This window comes from Hippichthys cyanospilos, chromosome 15 (genome assembly GCF_059441005.1).
Source record: "Hippichthys cyanospilos isolate Australia breed blue-spotted pipefish chromosome 15, RoL_Hcya_1.0, whole genome shotgun sequence".
Classification (NCBI taxonomy): Eukaryota; Metazoa; Chordata; class Actinopteri; order Syngnathiformes; family Syngnathidae; genus Hippichthys; species Hippichthys cyanospilos.
In genome coordinates, this window is record NC_142383.1 from 12,135,253 (window position 1) to 12,149,126 (window position 13,874).

Here is a 13,874-nt window from a genome sequence, read left to right on the forward strand (position 1 = left end):
AGACTTGTCAAAAAAGTTTGGCCACACTGCTGGGCGGTGCACTTGGAAGTTCCTACGCCCGCCCCCCGCGGAGCCTCCCCTGCTCGCCTAATTATAAGCTCAAACGTTGCCGTTGTCTGCATGCAATTCCACACCAACCTGACTTATAAAAATGTGACTATTACGTGAATAATGTTTCCTCAAATTTGAATTAAATCTCACGCTCATTCACTCGCTGATAAAAATATCAACATTTGCTTATGACGAATGTATTTTTCCCTAAAGTAACAAAGCTCACATATTAGTTTGTCAAACTTTGACAAATTTTTAGAGATAGCTACTTAGGTTACAATTTTCGTCAGTAAATGCTTAATACATAAGTCTGTAATGAGTATTATAACAAAATTATTTTTCACCCACAATTGAGGTAATGAAAAACACGTTCTGGGTGAGGTCATGTGACATTCGCAAACTGAGTCGTGATTGGCTGTTACCTGAGTCTAATGACAAGTGCTGTGATTTTAAGTCGTTAGCCAGTGGCAAAATTTGTTCGTGTACATCAGAAAATAATTTAGCCAAATTATAGACGAAATACTAAAATTAGGTATCAAATTATCGCGAAAATAACAAAATAATAAATAACAAAATAAGCATCCATTTAACTAACTTCCAGTGACTATAAAAAATGGAAATCAAATTAAAAACTTACTTCACAGTACAGTATTATGTTCTATGCGCCCCATGATTTTTATTCATTTTAGGCAGCAGGCTATTTTGCTGTTTGCTATCAACTGAAAATGACATGACAGGTGTCAAATGGCCAAGTAATAAAAACACTTGATAGCTCAGGTAATCAGTCACGGATCACCTGCTGGTCACGTGACATTTACAAGCCGAGTCCTGATTGGTTGTTGTTATCGTAGTGAATGAGATGCAAGTTGCCGAATGTTTTTTTTAAAGGTTCTCATTGGACATAAAAATAGTTTAGCTATCAAATAAACAATCGACAAAATGCCATTTCAATGTACTCCTTAAAATAGATAAATAATAAATACTAATTTAACAAGATTATATTGATAATTTCAAGAAAAAAATAACAAACTTGTCTCAATATTATGTTCTGCAGTTTAAAGAATGGAACTCTGCTAATTGCTAGTATTGTGATTTTTAGCCATCTCAGGCAACAGCCATTTTGCCACTGTCACTTGAAAATGACATTTAGCAAGTTATCATGACTCAGCTTCAAAATGTCACATGGTCAATACCAGAAAACAGGCAATATCAACAGCAGTTTATTGCAAAGAGAAATTGGCATTGTGTTGTTGAATGTATGTATTTATTTTTATTAGCTTGCAATATTTGCTTCAGCCCCAGTATTCACTTCAGCTGGTTTAAAATTAAAACCAAAAAAAAGTATTGTTTTTTTTCTTTTTGTCAATGGATGTCATGTGCAGTAGGATTACTTGTCTCTTGAAGGAGACCTTATGGTTCTCTGAGGGAACATCTGACGCATGCTGGGCTTGACTGCACATTCTAACGACAGCCAATACAAATGTCTGCCTTGAACAATAAAATATAGCATTTAATAATAGCATTTAATAGCATAGCAAATAAAATTGATGCGGTAGGATTACTAGTCTCCTTCTGTTCAGTCCAGAAAGGATGTTGTGTCTACTTCCATTCTATTTTTTTCCCCTCACCAGTGTGTATTTGTTAAATGGGTAAATGCCATTGTAATGGAAATGTAGCAGAGTGTGCTGCCAAACCTGATCAGATAATAATGTCTTGGTGAAGCAGCATGTTGTTCATTGTTCAGTTATTCCCGTACGCTACGTTCGAAACAATTGTACGTTTGTTATCGTAACATGGCTCCAGAAAAGTGTGTATACTGTATTAATGTGGTACCCGCCTTAATTAAGGTGGAAATCAGCAAGGACTGACTTGGAGACTTTTGTTTGTACGCACATGCGTAGACTTGAGACTGTTTCCAGTCTACCCCCCCAACGCCAATATTTCAATAACAGGAAACGATCGGCCGACATCTTTCATCGCGACTTGACGTCGGTTCCCGCAAGGTGCCAGCGGGTCTCTGCGGTGCCAGCCGGCCCGCCATCACGACACGGGGTGAGTATGAGGCAGCTGACTTGTTTCCTTATGGTCCTCTGAGGGAACATCTGACGCATGCTGGGCTTGACTGCACATTCTAACGACAGCCAATACAAATGTCTGACTTGAACAATAAAATAGAAATAGTATTTACTCCCCATGGCAGGTTTTCAGAAAGCCATGACTTGGACTGGGTGACAGGATATCACTTTTTTTTTTTTTCCAAAAGGATGTAACTTGAGAATTGTGATTTTTCAAAAGCTTTGACGAGCTTGAGATATAAGTTGATTAAACTAAAAGACATGCAGACACACAAACGCCTAGGGAAATGACACGACAAAAAATAGTGTCAAATAAGGGACCGCAAAATATCATACTGTGGCCCACAAATGTCCCTCGAGCCAAGACTTTTAGACCGCTGCCAGAAAAAGTTAGTCACTAAAAATGTCACATATATATATATATATATATATATATATATATATATATATATATATATATATATATATATATATATATATATATATATATATATATATATATATTTTTTTTTTTTTTTAATAGGTGAAAAATGAATATTGTAAACAGATGAAAACAAATTTTAACTTTGCATAATTTATAATAATTCTGTAATAATTACAGGAAGGTGTAAAATATTTTAAAAAATGTTCATAAGTATGTTTTAATTATTGCTTGTATGCGTTTATGCATCTCCCTGAAAACCAAACACAATAAAGCAAATTAGCCTTTTATTCAATAGTATATTGAGAGCAATTTATGTCTTGATCTTGAGAGCAATTTATGTCAATTGATGTCTATGGTTGAAAAAAGGTTTGGAAAGAAAACACTAAGTATGAGCTGCATGGTTGTTTTTATGGCTGGCATTAGTTTAAATGATGTTCTACATCAAGGAGAAAAAATAAGTCAAACTCAATATTTTATAATAAATAAATAAATGTGTCAAGTTTTGCTTCAGATTGTGTATTAATATTAAATTTAAAATTATTCTTTTTAAGTCAAATTGTTTTTTCATCATTTGTTAAATCTGAAAATTAACTTATTTCAATGTAGAAAAATTCATTGTTAGAAATGTCCTTAACTTTCAAAAGTATTGAAAATTATATGGCAAATACAATGTATTCATGTTTTTAATTTGAAAACTAAAACGTATAAGCAGGATGTGCCTATAAATTATCAATTTTACCTTTAATTTTCAAACTTGTATTCTCTCAAATTGTCGTTTTCTCTAGTGCCACAAGGGGGCATTAAACCATTTTAAAGCCTTCTGTATTTCAACATTAACGTTGGATTTAATTTGCATGTGTTTTGAATGCGCCGTGTCATCCACGTGCTACATTTCCTGCCCCATTGTGCTTTTTGGAGGCGTACGTGATATATTGCATGTCCTTCTTGCTTTTAATCTTTTTTTTTATTATTTATTAGCGCATTCCATGCATGCCGTTTGTTGTGGAAGTGCTTACGGACGCCGTTTCTTCAGGACTTTCCGACACGAATGCATCCTGTGCAACGCACACTTCTTCCTCCTCGTCATCCCAACAATCTCCTTGGAGGATAGTCCGGATACCTGCTGGAAGTGTGTGTGTATATGTGTTATGAACTGTCGGCAAAGTTATGGCAACAAATGCCAACTGTGATGTCCGACATCCTGTTGTGTCTGATTTTTCTGAAGAGGAGCACATCCGGTTCCCTTGAGTCACATAAAGCTTCGAGGAATCACAATTGGAATCAAGCGAGAGAAAAAAAAAAAAAAGGTCTATACTTTGGCCTAACACTTTCGTGATTTTTTTTAAATATATGGGATTGATATTCTGTAGCCTTCAAAAACGTAAAAAATAAAAAGTGGGGGTTGAATGAGTTCAATTTTTTTAACTTCTACAGCTATCAATGATTTAATGAGTTAACTTAATCACCGCCGTATTAAATAAATTAAGGGTGAACAAGTCATATTTTTTGTATGTGCCCTTGAAAGAAAATGTTTGACACCCCTGATTTAGTCTTCAATAAACACAACATGTTTTTGGAATGAGGAAGGAAGACTAAAAAACACACACACATAAATAAAACTAAACAAGAAGGCAAGAGCGAAGATTTGAAGCAAAAATTTCTGAATTTGACATCTGTATGGTTTCCTTACACACTGCTGGGTAACAAGAAACAGAAATCAAACAAGAGCCATCTTTTTTTTTTTTTTTAGTTTTTTGTTTGTTTTGTTTACTACAATGCATCAACAGCTTTGACGACTTGAGCGAAGACCTCCTCCACCGGAAGTTCAGAGTCGACCTAAACAGGGCGAGATGATGATGTCATAGACGGAATCATATCATCCCTCTTGGTGTGCGCATGTTAGCCACTAGAGGGTAGTATTATTTACACGCAGTGCTGTACATTACTAATACGTACACATAATTTTGTAATGAAACTCACAAACAAAATGAAATATTACAAATAGTGAGTATTGTATTGTTTGAAAACACCCTCTGATTCAAGTTTTTTTCCATTCACAAAATGCTTAATTGTAGATTAACATCTGCATAATGAAGAAAATATTGATGTTAAAACTGACATGATCATGTTTTTTAAATTAAATATCCTATTGATTATACCGTAATGTATCTTTTGCTGCATTGTTTAAGTTGCATTATTTGTTGTTATAAGGGGAAGTCAATTCATTTTCCTATTTTATTTTACAAAACTATATGCCATTTGTCGAAACACAATTATGTTTGATATTGTATTTATAGAATATGAATTAAGTACCAAAATTCCCCTGTTTTTAACAATTTTAGGGGAGTGCCCATTTTACCACTTATAGTCAAATGAAAATGACATCACAGTTGCTCAACATGTGAATGTCACATGACCAAATTCAGAAAACAGGTAAGCCACGATTGGGTGTTATCTGAACAACTGTGATGTCATTTCTAGTAAGAGACAGAGAGAAAATAGATTAAAAAGTAAAATTAATATGGATCTTGGATCTTTCCTTTTGTTTTTTTTAAAGAACTAATCTTCAGCTGCTTGACATCATCTGCTACATAATTTAAAAAAAAAAGTTGTGTGGTTAGTTGCAGTAACAATGATGTCGCTCACCTTCTTGACGATGCCACGCTTCTCGTAAAAGGCGATGACGGGCTCGGTGGCCTTGTAGTAGAGGTCCAGCCGCTTCTTGATGGTCTCCTCGTTGTCGTCAGAGCGGCCGCTGGTCTCGCCGCGCTTCAGGAGTCTCTTGACCATGGTGTCCGACTTGGCGTCCACGTACAGCAGCAGGCACGGTTTGCCGATCTGAGTGCGCGGAGGGGTTTGCGTGTTGCTGTTTTGAACCGCCAAAGCGTCTGGAGGCTTTACCTTCTTTTCAAACTCCTCGCCCTGCTTCAGCTCGCGGGGGTAGCCGTCGATGAGGAAGCCATTGGACACGTCGGCTTTAGCGATCATGGCTTCCCTGATCATGTCCAGCACTGTGTCCTGAACACGGAAAAGCAGGCTAACATTCTTTGACCCATTCAAGTCATTCTAATTGTATTAATCATGCTATTAATCATGCTATCCCTATAACACAAAATATTCACGTACCAAATATCCAACATCTTAAACATCAATACATGTACAAAAAAAATCTAAATTTGATTTTTTTCCTTGTACAGTATTTTCCATATTTTTTGATTAATTCCTAAAATTACAAAAAAATAGTTTCTCCCCTGTAATCTTTATCATTTTCATCTGATTCAAGCCAATACAACACTATGTTATCTTATTACTACCAATGCCAATTTTCAGTCACCCAAATAGGCAATAAAAAAGTTCTGCTTTTTTCAAAGCAATGCCTAACCACCTCCAAGTGAGATTGCAGTTCTTTAGTATTTAAGAAATAATTATTCAGAATAGGGTGATATCAATACAGTATCAAGCAGTTACTGCATAGCCAGGTATCTGAATTGGTATCTAAATAGTATCGGAGCGACACTAAAAATAAAAAAATAAGTTTGAGTGAGTGTCCGCTCCCCTCACCAATGGAACCAGCTCTCCCCTCTGCATAATGGCGCTAAGCTGCTTGCCCCTCTCGGAGCCCGAGGCCACCTCGGCCCGGAGCAGATCCCCAGACGACAAGTGGGTGAAGCCGTACTTTTTCACCATCATGGCGCACTGGGTGCCCTTGCCGGACCCGGGCCCACCTAGAAATGACGGCGTGTTAAAATGAGCACCTTGGCAGGTCAGCCAAAAATCACACTTGTGCCTTGTACTCACCAACCACAAAGATGATTTTAGAGTTTTTGATCTTGTCTGGAAAAAGAAAAAAAGTTTAATAAAAAAGGCTAATTATAATTTTTTCATTTTCTTTTTCTAATTACTTTAAATCTATTTTTAATTCTACGAGTATCCTCTCAAGATCAAGCTTATTAATTTATGCCCACTGTTGTGTCCATTTTGTCTTAGCAAGACAGCAAAGTTTCACCCACATCCCACCCAAACACACGAGACATCAAGAAGCCAGGATGTCCTCTCCTAAGGACACTAGGAATCAGTAGGGTAGCTTGAATAAGTCAAAAGACAAACAAAAAACAAATTGCAGTGGACACAAATAAATAGACTTGAGTCTAAGGTGGATATTATGTTTTCTATATGTACAAAAAATAATGAAAAGGAAAAACAATGCATTGACTATTACATGAATGCAATCGGTAGGGCTGCTACAATGACAAGGTTGTAAAAAAAACCAAACAGTCGATTTCAACGATTTCAAAAATAAAAATAGAACTAAAAACAACTCTTCATTGCTCAATTATCATTCTAAAAGCAAAAGAAAAATAACAAATCCAGTATTGGCAATTTATGGGTGCACATTAAAAAAATGTTACAACCAATGTCAACAACACACAATTGCAACATAAAAAATATATATAAATCTAAAGACGATTAGTGGATCTTTTATCACATGTAGCTATGTACCAAAACTATAATGGAAGGATGCTACAATAAATTATGCAAAAACTACAACTTTTTTTTAAAACAAAAAATATAAATATAAGACGATTTATTGGTGCTTAAAAAATGTAATAGAGGAATTTCACAAACCATTTCGGAAGGAGTCCTTCCAGGTGCATATATTCCCCATGTCTGCAACACTTGTAGACTCTTATGACTGTTTTGGCTTGGTTACCATGTCAACGACTTGTCAGCATGCGGAATTGAACAATAGTTGTTTTTTTTTTTGCAACCCTTATAAATTGCGGTATGTTTTTACCTATATTTGTAACAAAAAATTATTTATTACAAAAAATGTGAGCTTCTTACGATACTCGCTCGCAGTAGTCTCCTAATTGGCCACAAGATGGCGGCAAATAACCAGAAAACAAGCAAGGGAGCTTGTACGAGGGAGCCTAATCCATTTAAGTACAATCAACACGACCACGAGTAAAAACTATGACGGCAGCAAAACGTTCTCATCGAAGTGTCATGATTAAGACGTCATTTACCTGCCATTACGTTGCGTTCGTTGTCAGCTCCCTTTCAAACTAAAACAAAGAACAAGAGCACCATGGTGACATCAACAACGGGAATAACAACAAAAATTGCCTATTGTGCACTTGAGAACTTTGGAAGAGTTCAGGGCATGCCCCAGAATGCAGATTATAAAAGACAGCCAATGGCAGTTCATAAACTCCAATGACTCAAATCTAAAGAGCCGGCAAGCCCATTGTTTTCCTTCTTCTGCTTTTTTGTTTTCCTCCAGAAGTCTTTAAAAAGAATGAGGAAGGAGGCGGGGCAACTTTGATTGACAAGTCCAATCTTGCCCAATGAGCCTGTTTCTTTTTTTTTAGTGCTGTACAGCGTGTATTAATCATGCAAGCTTTAGACACCAAAAGTTTAAAAATATACCAGTAGTGACTATTACTGTTATGTAAAATCATTTTTTTTAAACTAGGAGAAAAGATATTATTTGTCCATTATCACAGTCATTTTTTTTCTAAAATATGAAATGAAATAATTACATTTTATCACTGGTGGTGACTTTTTTTTAATTACAAAGCAAATAGTACAATTTTTCAGCAGCCATGGCTTTAAATATGAAAAAATAAGCTCAAGTGAAAGGAAACAAAATTCAAAACTTGAGTTTACTTTCAACAAGTTCGATCACATATTTTCTTACCCTCATAACAAAATATTTTTTAATAATAACTTTAATTTTTAAACTTGACCTCCCTCCAAAACACAACATCAATTCAATTACTTCAGCTTTTCACGTGATGGACATCATCCAAACATTGTTACAGTATAAGTTAGTCTTTTTTGTTTGTTTTAACCAAAACTCTTTTTAAATTAAGTTGAACTATTACTCTTTGAGGTCTGACCTTAAAATGGCTCATCATATACACATATATATACACATATATATATATATATATATATATATATATACACATATATATATATATATATATATATATATATATATATATATATATATATATATATATATATATATATATATATATATATATATAAAATTCATGATATTTATGTAATTTATATTTTATGTTATAAATATTAATATGTATAACATATTACACATATGTTATTATTGAAAACTAATGTGTTATTTTCATAATGGCACTCGAAGGAAAACCATAACTACAATAAGGCCCGGGAGGAAAATAAGTTTGACACCCCTCAGATTAAAACGGTGAGCACTGAAAAGTCCAGGGAAAAATTGCAAAGGGTTAGCTTGTCACTAGCTATACTCGTCAACCGTGTATGGTGTCCGTTTTTATGCTCATTGACCCCGCCGCACTGTAAAGGTCACTCCTCGGCGGCCTGCGTGTGAGTCAGCACCGAGCCCATTTGGGAACGGAACATTTTACGACGCCTCGGACATGCACGTCTGCTGCTGAACGCCAAAAAAAAAGATCATTCAATTCAAATCAAAATTGTATGTTAGACTAAATGTAGTCGCAGTTTGAAACAAATCAAGCACCTAATCATATCGTTTTGATTACGTCCAAATACTATTTTTTAACGCGCTAAAAAAAGAGCACGTCGCAGCTGTTTGTGAAAGGATAGTGTGTCGGGCGTTCATTGACTCCCAAGGCGCGTAAAAGGCAAGTGGCGCATTCCACCTTGGGGTTGCTGTGGAGAGGCGCAAGAGTGATTCAACGGGACCAGGCGTTTGCTTGCTGGCCCTTTAAGGCAGGCAGGCAGGCAGGCAGACGAACGGGCGGTGGAGAAGAGCCTTTGACGTCAGCGTAGTGGGCGATGTTCTCTGCTGGAGATCATCAGCCGAGCTTCTACAAAACCTACTCGCGTGGATCAATAGGCCGCCGTTGTCCAATTGCCATTATGGATATGTTTCAATTATACAACAGGTTGCTGCAAAATGGACGCTAATGGACGCAAATGAAAACGTTAATGGTGCATAGCCGATGACATTAGGCTATTCCAACAATACGCTTTGTTATGAAACACGAAGTCAACCTTGCCTTCAATCAGGCGTTTTTATTGTTTGACAGTCAGCCTTGCCTTGACTTTCCTTCTTGCCTTCTTTCTCATGTCTCTACCTCCTAAACAGAAGTTGAAGTCCTATCTGCCTGGTCCTTCCTTGCACCTGCCAATGATAAAAACGTGAAGCTACCACTGACTTCACTTTCATCCTTCCTGGACCTCATTTGAATGACACAAATCCAGGTTCTTACTAGCCAACTTCAATCTCCTGTGAGTAAATCATGAGGCAGAAGTTGAAGTCCTATCGCGCTCCTTCTTGCCTGCACCTCCCGTTGCACAAAATCGGAAATCAAGCCTGCCTTTACTTTTTTGCTGTACTTTGTTTTAAACTAGAGGTTCAGGTGTTTACTAGCCATCTTTTTCATGATCATAACTTCTGAGCAGAAGTCCCATCTGCCTTCTAGCCTGCACCACTCTATGAAAAAGCTCATTGTTGAGTTTACATCCGTCCTTTCTGGAGCTCATTTTGAATGACACATGTGCAGGTTATTAGTAGCCATCTTTCTTACGCCCGTACCTCATGGGCAGAAGGTGAGGTCCCATCTGGCTCCTTCTTGCCTACACCTACAGATGACACAAAATTGAAGACAACCCAGACCTTACTTTTGTCCTTTCTGGACCTTGTTTTAAATAATAGCGTCAAGGTCCAAGCTTCAACCTTTTACGTATACAGTAGATAACTCCAGAGACACCTCCCTATGACACTAAATTAAAATTGAAAAAATGCCTTCACATTTGTCCTCCCTGCACCTCATTTAGAATTTGAGATGTCCAGTTATTTACCAGCCTTCTTTTTCATCTCTCAACTTCATGAGCAAAACTTTAAGTCCGCCCTTCTTGCCTGCTCCTGCCAAAAACACAAAATTTAGATCAAACCTGCCTTGACTTGTGTCCTTCTGGGACATAATTTCAAACAACTGAAGATTAGTCTTTTATTCCTTTTGAATGATAGATGTCCAGTTACTCCTTAATCTTATTTCTCATGTCGCTACCTCATGAGCAAAACGTAAAGTCCAGCCTGCTCACTGCTGTCCTGCACCTCCCAAATACACAAAACTGAAGTCACCCAAGCCTTCTCTTTTGTTAAAACAAACCCTGTTTTCATTTATATTCTTCTGGGATTAATTTTTGAACGACAAGACAAGTTTTCTTTCCCTTTAAAACACTTGATTTATTTGACAGCGTTAAAGTCAACCATGCCTTCAGTATTGTTCTTTCTACACCTCATTTTCAATGACAAATGTCAACATGGTCCCAAAACGTTTTTCTCCTGAGTAGTTGAAGTCACCACTGACTTCATCACCAAAACTGAAGTTGAAATATGTATTTGCTGCCTCCACTTTACATATTTCTTCCTGGAGCTCATCACTAATGATAAGCAATTGAAGCTTATACTTATTTTTTCAAATGGCATGTGATCAAAGTAGAAGTAATCGCTGCCTTTGTATTGCCTGTATTTCTTATCTATAACATAGTTAAAGTCATTCAATGACAAGTAGAAGCATTTTCTAGGGCCTCTTTCTTCAAACTATGCCAATTTTCTGTGACAAGTGTTGGACCATACTGACTGTACCATCATGAAGTAAAGTTGAAGTCAACTAGGACTTTACTTTCTTGGCGAGACATCAAGCAATATAAGTCAAGCCGGATTTCTTCCTCACCGTGCGACTGAGTTCAACTCAATTTTGCCTTCATTTCTTCCTTGTTTCTCATTTAGAGTAACAGACATTGAAGACCACATTTCCTTCTTCACCTCCTCTCTGCGACAAGATGCAGTGAACCTTGCAGTCGTTGACCTGCTTTTATCTTTTCTGACATTAAGATGTGTCAACACTGCCTTCATGTGTTCCACCTGCACCTTAATTCCAGCTTGTCATTTCATGTTTCTTGCTTGCACCATCAGTGCGACCCAAGTGAAAGTCAACTCTGCCTTCGTTTGTCATGCATGCATCTTTTCCCTGTCAAAGATGTCAACCCGGTTACACCTCCTCAGTCATTCTCTCCTTTTTGTTTGATGATGTCACTCCCACTGCCCTCTTATGCAACTTGATTGTACGCATCTTCCGTACTAACCTGTCCTGCGTCTCCTGTCTCTAGATGTCCCAATGCGAGGGGCTAGCCACCGACCCTGTGGATCTCCCCACCGGCGAGCGAGCGGGCGTTTGTGTGCACGGTTCCTACTGAACGGCAGCCCTCCCTCCCCCAAGCAACGCCTTTTTATAGCACGGCTGAGCCTGCGCCGTCTGCCTGCGCTGCATTCTGGGTAAGAGGGTGAGCAGAGCAGATAAGGAGGGGAGGGGGAGTTTGAGGGAATGGTCGGGAGGAGGCAGGGGTGAAATTACAGAGGGGAAGGCTGGCAATTTTGCGCTGCCTGGACAAGATGGCACTGAAGGATTTTGATTATTCATCTACAACAGTAAGGATCAATCTTTATGTAATATATACATGTATAAACATCCTCACTTTTATCTCAGAATGCTAACTTGATTCTTAGAATTCTCACCTTAAAAGTGAGAATTCTCAAATTGCATGCACAGGAGAGAATTTTTCATCTATTGGACATCAGAATTCTGAAAATAGTCAGAATTCTCGCTTACAGAATTCTCCTGTTTGGATCAAAATTCAGAGAAAAGTCACAATTCTCACAAAATTCTCCTTTTATAGTGAGAATTTTGAGAAGTCAGAATCCTCACAATTCCCATTTTAAAGTCAAAATTCTAAAGGATCAGAATTCTCAAGACAGATTTCTGAAAACAGTTCTCACTTTAAAGTGAATTCTGATAATTCTATACTTACTATACAGAACAGTTACTTTAAAGCAGTGCTTCTCAAATAGTGCAAAATACATTGTAATTGAGAAGCACTGCTTTAAAGTAAGAATAATCTCAGAATTCAGTTAGAATTCTGAGACTACGCTTACTTTACACTATAAAATTAAAATACTGAGGTTGTCATACTTCTGAAAGCATTGTGTGTCAACCTGTAAACCTTTTTGTTTTTCACAAGCCCTAATCCTCGTCCATACTGTGCACGAAAACAAGTAAATAAAGAATAATGGTTTGTAGTTTGTGCATCATAATTTGTGCTGCTCTTGAAGTGGACACCTTGGCCACTAGGGAGCAATAAACAGCTCTGCTACTCCTTGTAAATTGGAATGAGGAAGTAACACATATCACTCTGTAACCTGCTAAGCAGCAAATTGCCTCATTACGAGGGTTCCTTTTCGCGCCCCCCCCTCCCCCGTCGATGCACTGAATATAAATAAGATTATTATTGATGAAAATTGTTTAAGTATACCTACACATGTATCCTTTTTAACATTAACGGAAAAACGCAATATAAATCAACTTTCAACTGTTAATTATTTTTATCGTGTTTATACGGGTTATAGCTTAGTCTAAAACGGAAAAAAAAGAAGCAAGTGCACCAAAGTGTCTGAAACTAAGAGAAAATGATGAAAATTATTCATTAATTGCAATTACCGGTACATTCCACATGACAAAAACAAAGCCTTTTTCCTGGGATCACCTCGCGCCCCCCCAGGGGGGCCCGCCCCACTATTTGAGAAGCACTACCTTAAGATGTGTGATACTCACCCATACTTTTGTCATTCCTTCACCATTCACTCAATTTGAATGTCAAGACCCACGACTGAAATCCAGAAGCCAGCGGTTAAATTATAACATTTTTGCTTCGGTCCAAATCCATTTGTGGTGTTAAGAGGCGAAACAGTGAGAATTGTGTCCAAACTTTATGGATCTGACAGGAAAGAGATGAATGATAGTAATAACGGTCTTATTAGTTTTCAATGCAGGTGTGTGAAGATTGACGCACACTGTAAAGGATGAAAGTCACTTTCATGCCCCGGTTGTCACTTTTTATGTATTTTATGTTACTCCAGACACCCATCAACTTTTCGGATCGTGGGATGCTGTGTCACGTGTACACAGTTGTGAAATTGTCCCACTTTGTCAGCCTGAATCTGTGTAAAAGGCAAAGGCAGGTAAATGCTGAGCAATTTTGCAGATCCTCTGCACCAAAGTACCCTTATTGTACTATAGTGGTTTGAATTCTACTAATTGGCTAGAAAACTAGACCATTAGATATTTTTGTAAAGTGAATGGCTACAACTTAATACACCACAATGGATGGTGCCAAGTTATTTGAGAATTTTTGTCTAATTGAAGGGGTGGGTGAGAAGTAACACTGAGTGCCTGTAAACAAAACAATGGGGGTGAATTCAAATCTTTGTTTGCTCGAACGGTTCACATTCC

At 37.4% G+C, this 13,874-nt stretch overlaps 1 protein-coding gene across 1 annotated transcript; it reads right to left on the reverse strand.

Moving 5' to 3' along the window:
- Positions 1 to 4,218: 4,218 nt before the first annotated feature.
- On the reverse strand, positions 4,219 to 11,833 carry ak1 (adenylate kinase 1). Its single transcript, XM_088435828.1, has 7 exons — positions 11,674 to 11,833; positions 7,578 to 7,616; positions 6,349 to 6,384; positions 6,112 to 6,275; positions 5,452 to 5,568; positions 5,197 to 5,388; positions 4,219 to 4,386 (listed from the first exon to the last, which is right to left on the reverse strand). The coding sequence occupies exons 2-7, from the start codon at positions 7,582 to 7,584 to the stop codon at positions 4,321 to 4,323; spliced, it is 582 nt and encodes a 193-aa protein (XP_088291954.1). The 5' UTR covers positions 7,585 to 7,616; positions 11,674 to 11,833; the 3' UTR covers positions 4,219 to 4,320.
- Between the last annotated feature and the right edge of the window lie 2,041 nt (positions 11,834 to 13,874).

Coding starts and splice junctions, on each gene's coding strand:
- ak1 (XM_088435828.1), bottom strand. Junction 5,389..5,451: donor GCGAGGAGTTTGAAAAGAAG/GTAAAGCCTCCA, acceptor CCGCGCACTCAG/ATCGGCAAACCGTGCCTGCT. Junction 4,387..5,196: donor AGCGTGGCATCGTCAAGAAG/GTGAGCGACATC, acceptor CGCCCTGTTTAG/GTCGACTCTGAACTTCCGGT.